The sequence below is a fragment of the Oncorhynchus clarkii genome, chromosome 29 (assembly GCF_045791955.1).
Source record: "Oncorhynchus clarkii lewisi isolate Uvic-CL-2024 chromosome 29, UVic_Ocla_1.0, whole genome shotgun sequence".
In the NCBI taxonomy this organism is placed as follows: Eukaryota; Metazoa; Chordata; class Actinopteri; order Salmoniformes; family Salmonidae; genus Oncorhynchus; species Oncorhynchus clarkii.
In genome coordinates this window covers 14,711,962-14,733,188 of record NC_092175.1, presented here as the reverse complement: position 1 = coordinate 14,733,188, position 21,227 = coordinate 14,711,962, and the positions used below count along the sequence as shown (strand labels likewise).

Here is a 21,227-nt window from a genome sequence, read left to right as displayed (position 1 = left end):
TTAACTAATCAACCAACCAATCATCCAACAAATAAATTTACCAATCAATCAATCATGTATTCTCTCTTTTCCAGGCAACCCCCTGTTGATCAACTCATCCCAGCAGCCGGACCTAACGGTGTCACGGACCTACACCAGCCCCATCTGCTTCCAGGACTCAATGGATAAAGAACTCATATCTCAGGAGCCTTCGCTCTTCGACCCCCTGCCCGACCTCAAGGTCAAAGTTCACTCCTCTTTCATGGTGTCCCTGGGCGTGTCAGAGAGGGGGGCCGAGTACCACATCCAGAAAGCCCACCCCCAGACCTTCCCCCGGGGACTGGCGCCCGACTACAGCGGTGTGGGTTTGGAGGGGACGCTGAGAGGAAGGAGGGAGAAGACCCTCATCGGCCCCCTTGCCCCGTCTACGCCATCCAGGCCCCCACTCAGGACGGCCGGGGTGTTCGGACACGCGGGAGGGAGGCTGGTGGTGCCCAATACAGGTGAGGGTTGTGGTTTGTAAGGGCAATGTACCACACACATGTACACATGCAAACGCAAGCGTGCACATACACAGGCATGGAGGCTTCCACACACACATGTGGAACATACCACATACATAGAGGCACACACACGCACAGAGGAGAGGATCACAAGATGCATACATACACACGCGCGCACGTACGCACACACACTGCTGGGTGTCAGGTCTATTTAGTGCAGGTGACAGTCAGAGAGGCCAGTCAGGGTCTCTGGGGCTCTCAAATCAATGTTGCCAGTGTACCACTGTACCACAATGTTGCCAGTGTACCACACACACACACACTACCACCAACACTGGAGCCCACAAACAATTCCTAGAGTGCTAATCTAACTTGCCAGTAGATTAAAGTGTCACAAAGGACAGGAGACAGCTGTGTGTGTGTGTGTGTGTGTGTGTGTGTGTGTGTGTGTGTGTGTGTGTGTGTGTGTGTGTGTGTGTGTGTGTGTGTGTGTGTGTGTGTGTGTGTGTGCGCGTGCGTGCACATATGTGTGCAAGCGTGTGCATGTGTCTCGTGATAATCTCCTCTGTTCCTCTCTCTTTCTCTCGCTGTCTGTAGGCGTGAGTCTGTTAGTGCCCCATGGGGGGATAGCTGTGGACACTACCTGGGAAATGTACATGGTCATCAACCAGGAGGACAGCAGCAGGTATAACACGACACACAGATATGGCACAGAGAATCAGGCTGCCTGCCTCCCTCCCTACCTCTTATCGCTCTCTCTTTCATTCTACCACTTCATCTCACTCCATCTCTCATCCTGTTTTCCATATTTCTCATTTCTCTCTCTCTCCCACTTATTTACACCCACACGCACGGGTGTATGCAAGCTCACTCACTCACTCACTCACTCACTCACTCACTCACTCACTCACTCACTCACTCACTCACTCACTGTCACAGACACACACACACACACATTCCAACATACAAACACACACACACAAACACACCCACATATAGTGGTTCCTCAATTAGAAGTTGCTTCATACTATGGTATAGGATGCAGTGTGCTGTGGTATGGTATAGTGCGTTACAGTGCTTACCGTTAATGCCCACCAGAGGGCATCTTTGAGAACATCTACACTTCATGATTACAATATAATTCTATATTTCATTGTAGGCCGATAGGAAGAAAAAAAGGAAGAAGGTCAAGCAAGCCCGAATTTCAATATTGGCAGAATATTGTATGAAATACAATTGGGCATTTAAATGCAATTCACTCTGGTAGTTTCAATTCAAATGTGACTCGTTCCGTTCTCTATTCTCTTGTTGATATAATATCCTGGACTTTATGATTATTTACATTCTCCGGTTCACAGCACTGTATTGGTTTTGACTGACAGCTGTTATAATCTTGAGCTCCGCACGCGACTAGAAGATGCCCCTATCCCTCCCGCTAATTGGGCTTTTGCACATTTGTAGTCTGAATCAGGGAAATGCTGTAAATCGATAGTAGTCGATGTGTTTTGACCTTAGAGTTGAATGCGATTATTTTAGTTTTAAAGCCACCAGATGCTTCTTTCTATTGTTGTTATTTATTCGGTAATGAGTTAAGCACACAGACTCAGCCATAAATTAGTGAGTCTGTGTGCCTGCTTGAGTGGATGAGCTGAACTCTTCAGAAACCAACGACAAAGTTACTATTGAAGGCTTGGCCTATTTAGAAGGCTATTTTGCATGTTTTAATTGGTTCAGATAGAATCTAGATTCGGGCCTACTACCAATTAAACCAATTTATTTATTTCTCTGTGCCCCTCACTGCATCTAGACCCGAATTGTCTGCTTTATATGAGGCTTTCATTTAGGAAGGTCATAAAAAACACGATACTAAGATAAGGTATTTCAAAAGAACAGAATAGCATGTTTTGAGTTGTATTTATCTGTGCTTAGTAGCCGAGGCTATATGGCTGCGCCATTCTTCATCCTTACCATTCAGTTAATTCAATGTTTACAATGATCCGTTTCTGTCTGGTTTCTATCTACCCATTCATCAATTCATCAAGAGACACATTAGCGCCTGGGTAGAAATGATTTACACCGAACCTAAAAGCATAACCAGCACAACCATAACTCCCCCTTGCGGTGACGCAATATACCGTACTATATACCATAATATACCTCAATGCACTGCGCCGTAACCTGGAAACTTTTAATTCAGGAACCACTATATACACCGCCCAGCATGCAGCCTTAGCTCATCTTGCACACTCTACAGGGGAGGACTTGATGTGTCAGGAAGAGGCTGGCAGTTGCAGACACGGCCCTGCAGATTGCAGCATAGCCCTGAGCGACTGGCTCAGCAACTGGCTCAGCCCCCTCCTTCCTGTGTGACTAGTTAAGGCTGTGAATGTTAAAGTCTTCAGTGTTAAGGGTATCTGCCATCATTTGTCAGATAGAACAAGACAGACTCTAGGTAACTATTGCCTGCTATGGAGAGCCCATTGCCATGACTTAGCTGTCAAGACTTTCACAAGGCTATTACTCAAGGCGAAAATGGCAAGACAGTTAAAAGACATTCACAAGAAATGTAATACTGTTGACTTTTCTCTGAGAGGCTTCAAGAAGTTATCTCACCACCATGAGTCAGTCTTTTTGGATCATTTTGTTTGTGATTGCTTTGCAGACCAAAAATGTGTAATATCTCGAACACATCTGGATGAAACCATCCCAAAAACGTATCACCCACCCCTGACAACCTGGTTAACTGGTTGGCCCCATCAATGAAATTACATTTCGACTTCTCAAGGAGTTTAAATATGTGACATTGATTGTCAAATGTGTCAAATGTGGCTGTAATCCATGTCATCCCTCCTCCCTCTTCCACTTCCCTCCTCCTCAGAGCACCCCAGAGGCTTCTGGGTAGCGAGGGTAAAGATAAGGATCAAAGGTCACCTATAGTTTAAGCCTCAGAGCTTAGGGGTGGACTGCCTGTGTCTGTCCCGTGAGGTGTGCGCTACTCTAAACACTCCTTGATCTCCCTGAGCCCACACCTTTAGGTTTCTGCCTGGTCCCGATAACGTTGTTTTCTGTTTACTTCCTGCCTGGCAATAGAGGGAGTCTGGAGGGCAGCGCACCATTGAGCTGTCAATCAGAGTCTTTTGACAAGCGCATAGAGAGACCCTGGGAGAAATTAAATGTTTTCCTCCTATTCAGACTTCAGGACGAATCCAACTACCTGAGGCGGTTTGGCGGTGGATCTCCACTTGGCTGCAGGATAGGAATCGATCAGCTCAGCCTTGGTGGCTCCAGGGCTGCCGTATGGAGACGGAGATGAGAGGCTTTTCCTCACTAGGGAAGTCTTCACACTGCAGTCTAGAGGCCTTGGTGGGGGTTATTAGATATTACTGAGAGATCAGGAGAACAGTTAACCGTCTAAGTTAGCGGTGTTGAGTTGGGGAGCCTTATGCTGAACACACACAGAAAAGTGTGTCCGTTCTTCAGTGTTTTTAATGTCACGTGCTTGTAACAGAGGCAGTTCCTGGCGCTAGCCTCATCTAATGTGTTAAAGCCTTGGCTTCGACGCAGCGAGCTAACGAGGTCTTGTTGTGCACTGAAAAGCTTGAAACTCCGTAGGGAACAGTATCCAAGGTTGTTACAATGTATTTTTTCTAAATGAAACAATAAAATCCCCACGGGGTGTTAGTGCCTTGAAGTGCAGTTATTGTTTGATCCTTGTCAGGCCATCACGGTATAGCCCGTGGCCTTAACACGAGGTCAGGAGATCTCTGTAGAGATCCGATCAGTGACCAAGTGTGAATGAGAGATCGAGTGGAAGGGAGTGAAAAGGGAAAGTGTGGCTGACGAAGTGTGAGAGGGAGACTGCGAGGTTGTTAGGAGGAGTTGCAATAGAGGGATGAACGATCGAGAGTGAGAGAAGGAGTGTTGATTAGGGCTTACTTCCGGTGGCCTTCAGTCAAACCTCTCTCTGTTTGCAATCATGTTACTATTCACTTGACCTTTTTATCTTGTTTACGGAGCTAATTTATGCGTAGACAAATGGTTGTGTATTTGTTTGCATGTTTTCAGAATAAGAGTTTCAGTGGATCATAGAATATCATTCAGCATCACAATGCCAGTCAAAGCATTCCAACATGAAAACACTCCAATCCATTATTAAAACATCAACAACCCAAAGTCACCCTACCTGATCCACCTCTCAAACTAATTCCATTGAACAAATCATTTCAATTTGTTCCCGAGATACTCAAGACAGAACCATGAAACATTTCTAGTTTTTCATCTTGTCATCATGTTTTCTATTCTCCTCTCTTCAGGCTAATTATCAGAGTCTGATCTGCAGGTAACCTTGATGTTCCTCTAACAAGTGGGCCTAATTACCATAGCGCACAAAGAGACACACATATATACACTGCTCAAAAAAATAAAGGGAACACTTAAACAACACAATGTAACTCCAAGTCAATCACACTTCTGTGAAATCAAACTGTCCACTTAGGAAGCAACACTGATTGACAATAAATTTCACATGCTGTTGTGCAAATGGAATAGACAACAGGTGGAAATTATAGGCAATTAGCAAGACACCCCCAATAAAGGAGTGGTTCTACAGGTGGGGACCACAGACCACTTCTCAGTTCCTATGCTTCCTGTCTGATATTTTGGTCACTTTTGAATGCTGGCGGTGCTTTCACTCTAGTGGTAGCATGAGACGGAGTCTACAACCCACACAAGTGGCTCAGGTAGTGCAGCTCATCCAGAATGGCACATCAATGCGAGCTGTGGCAAGAAGGTTTGCTGTGTCTGTCAGCGTAGTGTCCAGAGCATGGAGGAGCTACCAGGAGATAGGCCAGTACATCAGGAGACGTGGAGGAGGCCGTAGGAGGGCAACAACCCAGCAGCAGGACCGCTACCTCCGCCTTTGTGCAAGGAGGAGCAGGAGGAGCACTGCCAGAGCCCTGCAAAATGACCTCCAGCAGGCCACAAATATGCATGTGTCTGCTCAAACGGTCAGAAACAGACTCCATGAGGGTGGTATGAGGGCCCGACGTCCACAGGGGGGGGGGTTGTGCTTACAGCCCAACACTGTGCAGGACGTTTTTCACTTGCCAGAGAACACCAAGATTGGCAAATTCGCCACTGGCGCCCTGTGCTCTTCACAGATGAAAGCAGGTTCACACTGAGCACATGTGACAGACATGACAGTCTGGAGACACCATGGAGAACGTTCTGCTGCCTGCAACATCCTCCAGCATGACCGGTTTGGCGGTGGGTCAGTCATGGTGTGGGGTGGCATTTCTTTGGGGGGGGCCGCACCGTCCTCCATGTGCTCGCCAGAGGTAGCCTGACTGCCACTAGGTACCGAGATGAGATCCTCAGACCCCTTGTGAGACCATATGCTGGTACGGTTGGCCCTGGGTTCCTCCTAATGCAAGACAATGCTAGACCTCATGTGGCTGGAGTGTGTCAGTAGTTCCTGCAAGAGGAAGGCATTGATGCTATGGACTGGCCCGCCTGTTCCCCAGACCTGAATCCAATTGAGCACATCTGGAACATCATGTTTTGCTCCATCCACCAACGCCACGTTGCACCACAGACTGTCCAGGAGTTGGCGGATGCTTTAGTCCAGGTCTGGGAGGAGATCCCTCAGGAGACCACCCGCCACCTCATCAGGAGCATGCCCAGGCGTTGTAGGGAGGTCATACAGGCACGTGGAGGCCACACACACTACTGAGCCTCATTTTGACTTGTTTTAAGGACATTACATCAAAGTTGTTTCAGCCTGTAGTGTGGTTTTCCACTTTAATTTTGAGTGTGACTCCAAATCCAGACCTCCATGGGTTGATACATTTGATTTCCAATGATAATTTTTGTGTGATTTTGTTGTCAGCACATTCAACTATGTAAAGAAAAAAGTATTTAATAAGAATATTTCATTCATTCAGATCTAGGATGTGTACACACAGACAAACAAACAAACATACTCACAAACATGCGTGCTCACATGAACACACATACATGCAGCACAGCTGCAGGCTTTCACCACTGTTGTCTTATTTATTCTGTATTTTTAGACGAGAGATCATAACCAATGTTATGCTGCTGATTGCTTTCATTTGAACAATGGAGACACATTTAACACAATAGGCACTGATAATTATCTGAAAAATAAATAACGATAAAGCAGAGTGAAAATCCTGTGGCGAGGTTGATCTCACTTTGTTCACCCCATATCGTGTTCAACTGATGTTTCAGAAAAAATATAACACAGGCATATGCTTGCATATGTTTTTATTCTCCGTTGATGGTTAGCCTACCCTACACAGTAGAATGCTAGCCTACTTGTTTCCTCCTAAAAGAAAAAAGGTTGTGTACCCAAACACACCCTATTCCAGCCAGTCAGTATTTGGATGTTTGTGATGTTTCACTCAACACCAACAAACAGTGGTCCTGATCCCTTCGTTAGAGTGTCCAGTTAATCAGTTTAGCTGAAATCACTCCTCTGACTCTGCCTCTGGTCGCTAGTCGGACCTGTCACTCAGGCTTAGGCGGGGGGGGGGGGGGAGCTTGGCCCTGTGACAGCAGGGGATATCAGGGCCATTCTACCCACAGTGAGATTGACCCCCAGGACTGACGGTTGAGGCTCAAATAGTACGAAGTCAAGCAGACATCACTTTTCATTGAGCGCTGGGCTGTAAAAAATATGTGTAGTAGTGCAGGCCCTTTTGGACTCATGGCAGCCTCATCAAAGTTTCTGTGTTCGCTAGAATGGGCCACTGTTTCTTTTTCCCCTCTGTACTAAGCTTACAAACTCACAAGCTCACAAACCTCTCTCTGTTTGCAATCATGTTACTATTCACTTGACCTTTTTATCTTGTTTACGGAGCTAATTTATGCGTAGACAAATGGTTGTGTATTTGTTTGCATGTTTTCAGAATAAGAGTTTCAGTGGATCATAGAATATCATTCAGCATCACAATGCCAGTCAAAGCATTCCAACATGAAAACACTCCAATCCATTATTAAAACATCAACAACCCAAAGTCACCCTACCTGATCCACCTCTCAAACTAATTCCATTGAACAAATCATTTCAATTTGTTCCCGAGATACTCAAGACAGAATCATGAAACATTTCTAGTTTTTCATCTTGTCATCATGTTTTCTATTCTCCTCTCTTCAGGCTAATTATCAGAGTCTGATCTGCAGGTAACCTTGATGTTCCTCTAACAAGTGGGCCTAATTACCATAGCGCACAAAGAGACACACATATATACACTGCTCAAAAAAATAAAGGGAACACTTAAACAACACAATGTAACTCCAAGTCAATCACACTTCTGTGAAATCAAACTGTCCACTTAGGAAGCAACACTGATTGACAATAAATTTCACATGCTGTTGTGCAAATGGAATAGACAACAGGTGGAAATTATAGGCAATTAGCAAGACACCCCCAATAAAGGAGTGGTTCTACAGGTGGGGACCACAGACCACTTCTCAGTTCCTATGCTTCCTGTCTGATATTTTGGTCACTTTTGAATGCTGGCGGTGCTTTCACTCTAGTGGTAGCATGAGACGGAGTCTACAACCCACACAAGTGGCTCAGGTAGTGCAGCTCATCCAGAATGGCACATCAATGCGAGCTGTGGCAAGAAGGTTTGCTGTGTCTGTCAGCGTAGTGTCCAGAGCATGGAGGAGCTACCAGGAGATAGGCCAGTACATCAGGAGACGTGGAGGAGGCCGTAGGAGGGCAACAACCCAGCAGCAGGACCGCTACCTCCGCCTTTGTGCAAGGAGGAGCAGGAGGAGCACTGCCAGAGCCCTGCAAAATGACCTCCAGCAGGCCACAAATATGCATGTGTCTGCTCAAACGGTCAGAAACAGACTCCATGAGGGTGGTATGAGGGCCCGACGTCCACAGGGGGGGGGGTTGTGCTTACAGCCCAACACTGTGCAGGACGTTTTTCACTTGCCAGAGAACACCAAGATTGGCAAATTCGCCACTGGCGCCCTGTGCTCTTCACAGATGAAAGCAGGTTCACACTGAGCACATGTGACAGACATGACAGTCTGGAGACACCATGGAGAACGTTCTGCTGCCTGCAACATCCTCCAGCATGACCGGTTTGGCGGTGGGTCAGTCATGGTGTGGGGTGGCATTTCTTTGGGGGGGGCCGCACCGTCCTCCATGTGCTCGCCAGAGGTAGCCTGACTGCCACTAGGTACCGAGATGAGATCCTCAGACCCCTTGTGAGACCATATGCTGGTACGGTTGGCCCTGGGTTCCTCCTAATGCAAGACAATGCTAGACCTCATGTGGCTGGAGTGTGTCAGTAGTTCCTGCAAGAGGAAGGCATTGATGCTATGGACTGGCCCGCCTGTTCCCCAGACCTGAATCCAATTGAGCACATCTGGAACATCATGTTTTGCTCCATCCACCAACGCCACGTTGCACCACAGACTGTCCAGGAGTTGGCGGATGCTTTAGTCCAGGTCTGGGAGGAGATCCCTCAGGAGACCACCCGCCACCTCATCAGGAGCATGCCCAGGCGTTGTAGGGAGGTCATACAGGCACGTGGAGGCCACACACACTACTGAGCCTCATTTTGACTTGTTTTAAGGACATTACATCAAAGTTGTTTCAGCCTGTAGTGTGGTTTTCCACTTTAATTTTGAGTGTGACTCCAAATCCAGACCTCCATGGGTTGATACATTTGATTTCCAATGATAATTTTTGTGTGATTTTGTTGTCAGCACATTCAACTATGTAAAGAAAAAAGTATTTAATAAGAATATTTCATTCATTCAGATCTAGGATATGTACACACAGACAAACAAACAAACATACTCACAAACATGCGTGCTCACATGAACACACATACATGCAGCACAGCTGCAGGCTTTCACCACTGTTGTCTTATTTATTCTGTATTTTTAGACGAGAGATCATAACCAATGTTATGCTGCTGATTGCTTTCATTTGAACAATGGAGACACATTTAACACAATAGGCACTGATAATTATCTGAAAAATAAATAACGATAAAGCAGAGTGAAAATCCTGTGGCGAGGTTGATCTCACTTTGTTCACCCCATATCGTGTTCAACTGATGTTTCAGAAAAAATATAACACAGGCATATGCTTGCATATGTTTTTATTCTCCGTTGATGGTTAGCCTACCCTACACAGTAGAATGCTAGCCTACTTGTTTCCTCCTAAAAGAAAAAAGGTTGTGTACCCAAACACACCCTATTCCAGCCAGTCAGTATTTGGATGTTTGTGATGTTTCACTCAACACCAACAAACAGTGGTCCTGATCCCTTCGTTAGAGTGTCCAGTTAATCAGTTTAGCTGAAATCACTCCTCTGACTCTGCCTCTGGTCGCTAGTCGGACCTGTCACTCAGGCTTAGGCGGGGGGGGGGGGGGGGGGCTTGGCCCTGTGACAGCAGGGGATATCAGGGCCATTCTACCCACAGTGAGATTGACCCCCAGGACTGACGGTTGAGGCTCAAATAGTACGAAGTCAAGCAGACATCACTTTTCATTGAGCGCTGGGCTGTAAAAAATATGTGTAGTAGTGCAGGCCCTTTTGGACTCATGGCAGCCTCATCAAAGTTTCTGTGTTCGCTAGAATGGGCCACTGTTTCTTTTTCCCCTCTTGCTCTTGCTCATGTAAAGCCCACTGTTTAAGAAACATGCCCTAATCATGTACGCTGTCTGTGGAGAGTTTGGAGTCTAAACCCATCCTGATGTTTTTGTATGTGTGTTTTCAGCAGCACCCTATCAGAAGAGAGACAGGAGGTCCTGCTGAGTCCAGAGGTCACGTACGGTCCGCTGGGCCTTGACCTCTCCTGTCCCGTCGCCATGACGATAGCCCACTGCGCTGAGGTTGCCGCCGATAACTGGAGCATCCGCCTCAAGAGGCAGACACAGGATAACAAGTGGGAGGTGAGATTATCCTGAAAACATTTCAGAACATTAAGAGGAACAGTGTGGCATTTTCTCTCTCAGAACATAACTGTGTAAAAGACTCTGTATAATTCACAATTGATATTGTAACTTTCCTTTTATAATATCCGTGAGTTTATGTAACCTGAGTTCAAGTAAACAACATTCAAATGCTTTCCAGACGATGCAAACGCCTGCCACTGTAATCAAATCAAATTAAAACTGGCCCAGATTTTTTTATTTATTTGACCTTTATTTAACAAGGCAAATCAGTTAGGAACAAATTCTTATTTACAATGACGGCCTAGGAAAGTGAGTTAACTGCCTTGTTCAGGGGCAGAACGACAGATTTTTACCTTGTCAGCTCGGTGATTCGATTATGTGCCATCTATGTTACGGTTATTTTCTACAACTTTGCTTTCTTCGTGGGCCATTTAATGTGCAAGGAAAATGTCACCCAATATGCTCACATCCAATGAAACATTTCCATATACTAGATTGAGATAAGTTGATTTCGATTTCTTTGTTCCTTACAAAAAAGCAGGAATGTTCAGTGTTCACCTTGTCTTCTTCCCTAAATCTGAGAATAAGATTCAATCACATAATCTAAATTCCACATATTCTGTTCTTCATACTGACTTCTCAGCCTCTATTCCACTGAGGTTCATTGAGCTGCCAGTTAGGAGGAACTATTTCACTCACTCATGTTAGCATGGACTTCTTTGAAAAGTAGTGAAAGCTCAAGTCCAACCTCTCAAAAAAAAAAACTCTGCCTCTTATAACATCCCACGCTGTCTTTCGAGACGAGGGACTCCCTCGTTCTCTCAAGCTCTTTGCTCCGACATCAATCCACACCCTCCATTTTTCTCCATCCATCCACCCGTCTATCCAGCCCAGCAGACATATCAGCGATGTTCTTTTGAAGGCCCAATGCAGTAAAAAACGTGATTGTCCTGTGTTTTATATTTCCACGCTATGAGGTTTGAATAATATGTTGTAATTGTGAAAAATAAACAAATGCCTTTTTACTGTATGAGCTGTTTGAAAAGACTGGCTGAGAGGGGACCGGCGTGTGGGTGTGCGTGGAACCCCATCATTACAGAAGCATCCCTTTCCACCACAATCCCTTCATCAGATTCCTTTCCTCCATCAACCATCCCTTCTACTTCCTATGTGGTCACATCAAAGAGCAGAGACAGCAGCAGGGGACCAGAACTATATTCTCCACACACACACACACACACACACACACACACAAAATATATATATATATGAAATTGTGAAAATTATGATAATGCCCTTTTAGTGTAAGAGCTGTTTTAAAAAAACACCTACATTTTCTGCCTGTTTTGGTGAGATGGAGTTGGTGAGATGGAGTCATCGCCAGGCGGTAAATTAGTCAATAGACCAATAAGAAAGAGCGTTCCAAATCTCTTTGCCAATAACAGTTTGTTTTCAGTTTTTCCCTCCTCACTCAGACCACTTCCAGACAGTCCTAGCAATATTCTTGCTTGAGAAATTGTTCTTTGCTAACAAGGTATTTTTTATTTCATAATTTTGATTCAAAACAAACACAGTAAGGTACTTGATTGTTGCCCAGAAATGATTTAATATTGCTACATTGGAACTTTAATGTTTAACTTACTTCATCAAAGGAGTGTTGGAGAGTGACCGGTAGCTCACCTAGGCATAGTTGACCCCGGAGCTCAGAGCTCCTTGTGCCTTGCATTTGACCTGTGACGGTCAAAGGCCCTGGCCTATTCACTGCCTATGACATTTACACTGGATATAATTTGCTGGCGAGAGACGCTTGCTGCACAAAAGGCAGCTAGCTATCAAAGACCAGTCGACGAATGAATGTGTGCGCGCGCTGTGGGTTATATGCTGACAGGAGAGAGGGAGAGCAGGGGGAAGAGGAAAAGATAAAAGGAGGGATAAAGAAGAAAGAGAGAGAGAGAAATGTTTAAAGGCAGATAGAGAGAATGGGAGAGAGAGAAGGTGAAGAGGGAGAGAGAAATTGGTAATTGAATTGAAATAAATTGAGAAAGACCGAGATGAGAGAGAGGCCACCCTCGTCTTGCCCATGTGAAGGAGCCGTGGCGCAACCTGTCTCCTTTACTGTGAAATAATGAGCCCTTTATCTCAGGCAGAATGCCAGGCCAGCCTCTTCAAATGTGAACCATCGCTGGAATTAGTGACATTACCAGAGATGGAAGGCATCTCTCTCCCGCTCCCTCTCAATCTCTCGCTCTCTCTCGCTTTCTCTCTCCCCTTATCTCCCATCCCCACTGTCTCTCTCTCTCTCTCTCTGCCCCCACCTCCTCACCTTCGTTCTCCCTCCTCTCTTTCTTCCTCACATTTTCCCTTAATGCTGCTAAGCTTTTGGGGCGTTTGACTCCATCATTTTCTTCCCCTGCCTGCCTGGCTGGCTGTCTGGTGAGGATGAGGTATATAGAAAGTAGATTCCTTATGTCTGCTGCAGAGCTAATGGGCCAGGTGTTGCATCTAGGCCAGTGGATTACATTACTATATTATGCAGCCTGGCTTTATAGGGTTTAACCATGCCTTATAAGCTTAGTACAGAGGGCCACAGGGTCACTGGGATGGTGCAGTAGGTGATTTAGGAGGGGAATTGAGCACAGAATGAAGGAGAATTTACCTATGCATACGGTGTGGTAATCACGTTGCTGTTCATGATGCCCAATGTGCTGATTGCGTCTTTATCCATCCCCAGGCTTTTTTCCACATTAAAAACCATTAGATTATAGCCCCAACCCGCACCTAACTCCTTATTTTTTTCTCTCTTCCTCTCACACAGGAAGTAATGTCGGTGGAGGAGGAGAGCACTTCCTGCTACTGTCTGCTGGAGGCTCAGTGCTGCCACCTGCTGTTGGAGCATCCAGGGCGCTACGCCCTGGTGGGGGAGCCTCTGAGCCAGGAGGCTGTGAAGAGGCTGAGGTTGGCCGTGTTCGGTAGTGCAGACAACACCAATCCACTGGGATACAGCCTCAGAGTGTACTGTGTCGACGACACCCCCTACGCATTCCAGGTATGGAGAAGGTGAATGGATGGATGGATGGCTTGATGGGTGAATGGATGGGTGGCCAACAAGATCGCATAGTTTCCCTTCGAAATTCGACATATTATGGATGAATGTGTATTTTTTATGCATTAATTCTGTGTGGTTACAGGGTTAAAACAAAAACAACTCAAAGGGTTAAGTTTAGGATAGAGGGGTAAAGGTTAGAGCTATGGTTTGGGGAAGGCTTAAAACAAAATAATTTTAAAACGACACGATACCATCAGGTATCATCAGCATTCACACAACTTGCAAGAGCATTGTGAACTGGTATTTCACAGTGGTCTGAGCAGTGCTCTCCAGCTTCTAGCATCCCAGTGCTGGGCAATCGTTTTATTTTTAAAAAATTGGTGCGCACCGAGGAAGGCATACTGTATATCGACGTTCTCAGGACCATTTCAATCATCCCAAATAAAAGTGTGTTGCTAGTGATCAGTCTGGGGTGGCTACTTCGCTGGCTAACTAACTAACTGATTGGCTGACTGCTTGAGTGACTGACTGACTGACTGACGGACGGATGGATGGATGGATGGATATATTGACTGCCTATCACACTAGTTTAGGCTGAGAGTAATTTGTGAGAGGACAAGATGTCAGTAACCCTTGTCTAACAGCTAGCCTGCAGTAATAGGTTTCAACTGACAGGAAGTACTATGCAAAGGTTATACTGTACACAGGACAGCTTGCTAGAAGTGTGTGTGTGTGTGTGTGTGTGTGTGTGTGTGTGTGTGTGCGCGCGCGCATATCTGTCGTCACGCCTCCACATTGTGACTTTCTTTCTTCCGTCAGATTTTCACGCTCTTCCGGAGATGAGAGAGAGAATAATGCAAAATACACCAAATAATGCAGCAGAGCAGATTTAGGCCAACCCGCTAATTATGTACAACCACCTAAAAGGAAGCTATTCCCAAACCTTCCATAACAAAGCCATCACCTACAGAGAGATGAACCTGGAGAAGAGTCCCCTAAGCAAGCTGGTCCTGGGGCTCTGTTCACAAACATAAACAGACCCCACAGAGCCCCAGGACAGCAACACAATTAGACCCAACCAAGTCATGAGAAAACAAAAAGAATTAACAAAAAAAAACAGAGCAAACTAGAATGCTGTTTGGCCCTAAACAGAGAGTACACTGTGGCAGAATACCTGACCACTGTGACTGACCCAAACTTAAAGAAAGGTTTGACTGTGTACAGACTCAGTGAGCATTGCTATTGAGAAAGGCCGCCATAGGCAGACCTGGCTCTCAAGAGAAGACAGGCTATGTGCACACTGCCCACAAAATGAGGTGGAAACTGAGCTGCACTTCCTAATCTCCTGCCAAATGTATGACCATATTAGAGACGCATATTTTCCTCAGATTATACAGATCCACAAAGAACATCGAGAACAAACCCAATTTTGATAAACTCCCGTATCTACTGGGTGAAATACCATAGTGTGCCATCACAGCAGCAAGATTTGTGACCTGTTGCCACAAGAAAAGGGCAACCAGTGAAGAACAAACACTATTGTAAATACAACCCATATTTATGTTTTTAATTTCCTTTTTGTACTTTAACTATTTGCACATCGTTACAACACTGTATATATTGGGGCGGCAGGGTAGCCTAGTGATTAGAGTGTTTGATTGACTAGTAACCGAAAGGTTGCAAGTTTAAATCCCCAAGCTAACAAGGTACAAATCTGACGTGCCCCTGAACAGGCAGTTAACCCACTGCTCCTAGGCCGTCATTAAAAATAAGAATTTGTTCTTAACTGACTTGCCTAGTTAAATAAAGGTAAAATAAAAAAAATACATATTTTGACATTTCTTTATTCTCTTGGAACTTCTGTGAGTGTAATGTTTACTGTTCATTTTTATTGCCCTTAAATTGAATTGAGAGAGAGACAGAGAGAGAGAGAGAGAGAGAGAGAGAGAGACTGTTCGACAACTAGGCGACAAGGAGGGACTTTTAATTACAAAGACAAGAGACATCGTTGCAATGTTTCGTCCCCTGTCTTCTTTCTGGGGCTTAATTGAATGTTTGCAGTGTGTTAATTAAATGTTTTTTAGCATTCCATTCCGAAAGATGAACCTGGCAAGGGAGCACACACATTACAGAAAGAGGGTGGAGAAAGAGAGATAGTTAAGGAGAGAGTGTGTGTGTGCATTCTCTCTTTAGTTCTGTAAAGAGATGATGTATGGATCGTATTCGATGAAGAGTATCTACTGCCTTGTCACACAAACTAATTTCAATCACTCTCTCATTCTCTCTCATATCGACACCCATTATCCTCTTTCTGCCTCGTTCACACAAAAAGACAAACACACACACACACACCTACACACACACACACACACACACACACACACACACACCTCTGACAGCAGCCAGTTGCTTTAAATCTGTGTGTTATTCTCCAGAGAGGTTGTGATTTGACAGATCTTGGCTCATTGGAGCAGATTCAGTTATGGACGCATCAGTCAGAGGGGAGCCTTGCATGGTGAATAGAGAGAAATTGCATTTGGGGAACCCACCAACCAATTTTCTCTGTCTCTGTCACTCTGCCCTTTTTATTTGTCCTGTTTTGGTGGGGTTTTTTGGGCTTCATACGATGAATGATTTCCCTTGTGATGCCCAGCAGGGTTGCGATTTTTCAATTTCCTAAACTCGGTCCTGGGTACCCCAAGGGGTGCACGATTTGTTTTTTCCCTTAGCACTACACAGCTTATTCAAATAATCAAAGCTTAATCGTGAGTTGATTATTTGAATCAGCTGTGTAGTGCTAGGGCAAAAACCAAAATGTGGACCGAGTTTGGGAAACACAGACAGACAGACAGACAGACAGTACATGCGTACGCACAGACACACACAAAGACACATACACACTCACTAATGCTCCCGGTCTCCCTAGAGAATCACACAACAATACCCACAGATGAGAACCCAAAAAGCGTGAAATCACCAAAGTCCTTTCATCAATAGGAAATGCTATTCTGGAAGATTAGGTTTGATTTCTGTCTCTTTGTGTGGCTTCTCATGTGATGTCAATGAGTTCAACTGAAACAGCATTTTAGGGGAATTGTGCTGCCTGATCTTTATTTATTGGACGTTTTGATGCCAGGATTTGTTTATTTGTTTCATTGTGTGTTTGGGAGGTTTCATTCTACGCGTGACATGATTATGGAATTCTTTCTAAATGAAGAAAAATGCCTTTTAAGCAATTATTCCACTTGCTTTCTCTTGCAAAGGGGGCTAACTGAATACCTAATCTGCCCATGAGCTGTTTAATGCAACTGGTTAGAGCTGTCTAGATATTCAGGGGAAGCTAGTTGTTCAGAGCTAGGGTTGCAAGGGAGGGTATATTACTGGAAACCTTTTAAGTTTACCAGTAAACTACCAGAATTTCGTATCTTTCAAGGTTGTTATGTAATCTGTCACAATACATCTAGTGGCCCTTTTGGGGACTTCACATTATCCCAGGTGTCTCTGGCCCTCCGTGTGGCCTTATCACATGTTAAATATATGAAATAATTAAATAAGATGATTTAAAAATAAAACATAGAATGACAAAGCTGTAAAACATTTTCCTAAATCTAAACCATCTACTTAGGGAATACCATTGGAATTTAATATGAGTGTTTCAGCATGAAATATCCTTTAGATTTATTTACACACTATGTATTTGTTGTCAATGTTTTGGCGGCAAACTGTTGGCAGTTGTGAAAAAAAGTCAATATTTGGATGAGTTGCAGAGGTAATTGTTGATTAGATGCTTTTTTTCATTAATTAGGCTATTTTCTCTAGAACCATATCATCTATCTACTAAAAACTCACGGACAATACGGACGCAGATATAGTAAATTAATTCTATATACGGATCACATTTTTTTTGTAAATTATTCAAGTATAAATTAACAACGTTACGATAGATTGCCATATAGTTTCTGTTCATTACCAAAATTACCGAAGATTCCAGTAACTTTGGTAAATTACCAGTAGCTTTGCAACCCTATTCAGAGCACTGCTTCTCACTGCAGTCCATGGGGTTACAGATGAAGGAGAGGGGTTGTGACTGAATAATATTGCTTTTCTATGTTCTGTAATCCATGTATACTATTCTGCAACGATGTAAACACACCCGGATTTAATGTAATTCTCACCCTTTTATCTCTCCTTCCCTCATCTCCCTATCAGGAAGTGGCGTCGGCCGAGCGGGTGAGGGGTGGTTGTCTCCTGGAGGAGCCCAAGACGCTGCTGTTCAGGGGGAACTCCCTTAACCTGCAGCTTTCCATCCAGGACGTCCCCCAGTTCCTCTGGAGCATCAAGCCTTTCACCACCTGCCAGGTAGGGGATGGAGGAATGTGTTGGGAGCGGGTGTCGGGGGGTGTGTGGGAGGGGATTAGAGAGGGAGTGTGGGTGTGCATGGAACCCAATCATTACAGAAATCTCCCTTCCACCACAATCTCTTCATCAGAGTCATTTCCTCCATCAACCATCCCTTCTTCTTCCTCTGTGGTCACAACAAAGAGCAGGGACAGCAGCAGGGGACCAGAACTATATTATCCCCCCCCCCCCCCCACAAACACACACACATAACATATTAATTGACTGGCTGTTTGTTTGTCATTGAAAGTACACAGTATGTATTAACTGAATTGACTTTGAAGAATGGAATGTTAACATGCAAGTCATTTAAGACTGCCCACCTCCAATTCAGTTTTCTCATGGATACACAACCACATCCCCAAGAGGCTGCTGCCCTTCAATGATTAGCTGAAGTCTTTTAGTGGCTAAAGTGATCATTTATCTGGTCTGGTCTTAAAAGCCCAGTGCAGTCATTGCCGTGTTTTTCCTGTGTTTTGAAAAATATTTCCACACTACGAGGATGGAATAATACTGTGATAATGCCCTTTTAGTGTAAGAGCTGTTTGAAAAGACCGCCTGAAATTTCAAGCTGTAAATTAGTTAATAGACCAATAAGAAATAGAGTTCCAGACCTCTCTGCCAATAACAGCTCATTTTCAGTTTTCCCTTAACCACTCAGACCACTCCTAGACAGTCCTACAAAATTATTTCTTAATTAAAGTGTGTGTGGGTGACCTCAAGCAACCGCAAAATATCAGATAAAGCATATACTGTACAGTTCTGTATTTCTTCATCAGCATCTTTATGCTATCGTTAATAAAATAATTATAAAAGTATTCTTTCAAAATGCAGATGTTAATTTCCTTATGGATCCATAAATAATTGGGAATAATGGGAATAAATATCACTGAATGACATAAATATTGGAACAAAGTAAGCTAGTGAAGGTAAACAAATAGTTGTTTACTGGAAAATACTAATTCAAAATTAATGGAAGAGACATCATTCAGAGGTCAAGACAGCACTACTCTGAGACAAGCATGGGGACTGGTCTTGATAAATCAATGAGATGTGTATTTTCACTGAATCTCCGTTTGGGTATCGGTTAGACTACAAATTAGGGTGTGGAAATGTTATGCTCTTAGTACTGTAGCCTACTCCTGACCATCACGTTGTATCGCGCCATATTTTCCGTTCCATCCTAACGGAAACCCTGAGGGTTTCATTTTTTGTTTTTCTTGGAATAGAAACACCATAATATGAATCAAATGAATTAAGCTACATTTCTTATAACCAATCCCATATACTATGTTCTTAAAAAAAGTTTTCAATTCTCTAGTATAGCCAATATTGAAGGCTATCAAATGCTTCTCAAAGATACCCTCTGGTGGTCAAACTAGCACTAACTAATAGAAACAGCCTAACTAGCTCTGCTAGGGCAAGTAAAATGGTCAGTGAGCTGTTCTCTCATTTGTGTCTGGAAGTAGCTAGCAAGCTAGCCAACGTTAGTCAGTTAGCTTGGGTGCTTGACTGCTATTGTTAGGACAGAACGCTCAGATAAACCCTTAAAGAGATGGGTGGGGCTAAAGTTTAAGAGGCTGTGAACAATACTGAATGGGTGTAGACAAAGAAGAGCTCTCCAGTAGGTACCAAAACATTCAAAGGCCATTTTCTCGAAAGTGAGGTTACAAGTTTATCAACTTTCAAAGCAAAATTACTTTCCCATTGTTCCTCAAATGCAATGTATGATATACCATTTTGTTGCTCTGTGTCCCTGCTTTTATCCAATGTAAAAAACACAATTTCAAATTTTGCTACATAAGACTGAATCAAGGCGGTCGGTCACATATTAAATACCCTTTAGTACGGCTGACCCCATTTAGACAACTTGTCGATTGTTTGGTCGATAGGCTGTTGGTCGACCAATATTTTTTGTTGTTGAGCAGGAGTTGGAAATATATATATTAAAAAATATAGTACACGAGACACCTGTCTGATTCATGCCTGACTGAGTGGACTAATCCATTGCAGAGGCCGTGGGATGGCACACCAGTATCACCAGTAGTACATTTACCATTTAATTATATCGATCTCTGGCTCCCTCTTTAGTATTTTGTGTCTTCATTTTTAATCGCAGTGCTTAAAGGATCAGACAAGCTCAGCAGCCTACATATAGTTGATTTGTTAAAACATACTGTAGGATCTGTCTATATATTGAAAAATACATGTTTAAAAATGTCTACCAATCGATTGGTCGAAAGAACAGACGACTCTCGGTTGACCAAGATTTTTCGTAGTCGGGGACAGCCCTAAACTATAGACCTAATCTAGCTCTGGGCCCAAATTCACAAATAGTCTCAGATTAGGAGTAGTGATATAGAATTCATTTGGCCTTTTAGATCCTAATTAATACGATTACATGAACAGATCCTACATCAGCACATCAGCATGTGCCTCAGCTTCTACTCTGAGGCACATTTTAAATACAGGTCCAGGATGACAAGATTTGCTAAACACTATGTCTGAATGCAAGCTAATTGCATTGCCCTCTTTCCTATATTTCACCTTTCAACTACTAGTTAAAAGGTCCAAAAAAAGCTTCCTAGCAAAGAGTGATTTCTTAACCTCTTAGAAGTACCCATCGTGGATCCGGTATATTTGTCATCAGCAAACGCTGAATAGCAAAGCGCAACAGTCAAAAAATATTACTAGAAAATATTCATATTCATGAAATCACAAGTGAAATATAGCGAAACACAGCTTACCCTTTTGTTAATCACCCTGTCGTCTCAGATTTTGAAATTATGCTTTACAGCGAAAGCAATACAAGCGTTTGCGTGAGTTAGCGATAGCCTAGCATAGCATTATGTACACTTAGCATCAGGAAGCTTGGTCACGAAAATCAGAAAAGCAATCAAATTAACAGTTTACCTTTGATGATCTTCGGATGTTTTCACTCACGAGACTCCCAGTTAGACAGCAAATGTTCCTTTTCTTCCATAAAGATATTTTTTATATCCAAATACCTCCGTTAGTTTGGTGCGTTATGCCCAGGAATCCACCGGAAATAGCGGTCACAACAACGCAGACAAAAATTCAAAATTATATCCATAATGTCGACAGAAACATGGCAAACGTTTTTTTATAATCAATCCTCAAGGTGTTTTTCAAATATCTATTTGATAATACGTATATCAACTGGGACAGTTGGCTTTTCACTAGGACCGGGAGGAACAATGGCCGCCTCTCTCTTTTGAGCAAAAATCACTCTGAGAGTCCCCACCTGACCACTTATGTAATGTGGTCGTTCATGCTCATTCTTCAAAATAAGGGCCTGAAACTATGTCTAAAGGCTGTAAACACCTT

At 43.8% G+C, this 21,227-nt stretch overlaps 1 protein-coding gene across 1 annotated transcript in view; it reads left to right on the top strand.

The window, feature by feature from the left end:
• LOC139387998 (netrin receptor UNC5D-like) overlaps positions 1-21,227 on the top strand; it is a 337,146-nt gene that overhangs the window by 302,772 nt on the left and 13,147 nt on the right. Inside the window, exons 10-14 of the mRNA XM_071134475.1 lie at positions 75-482; positions 1,080-1,167; positions 10,258-10,432; positions 13,251-13,481; positions 17,691-17,840. Of these exons, the coding sequence (XP_070990576.1) occupies positions 75-482; positions 1,080-1,167; positions 10,258-10,432; positions 13,251-13,481; positions 17,691-17,840 (1,052 nt within the window). The remainder of the gene's footprint in view (positions 1-74; positions 483-1,079; positions 1,168-10,257; positions 10,433-13,250; positions 13,482-17,690; positions 17,841-21,227) is intronic.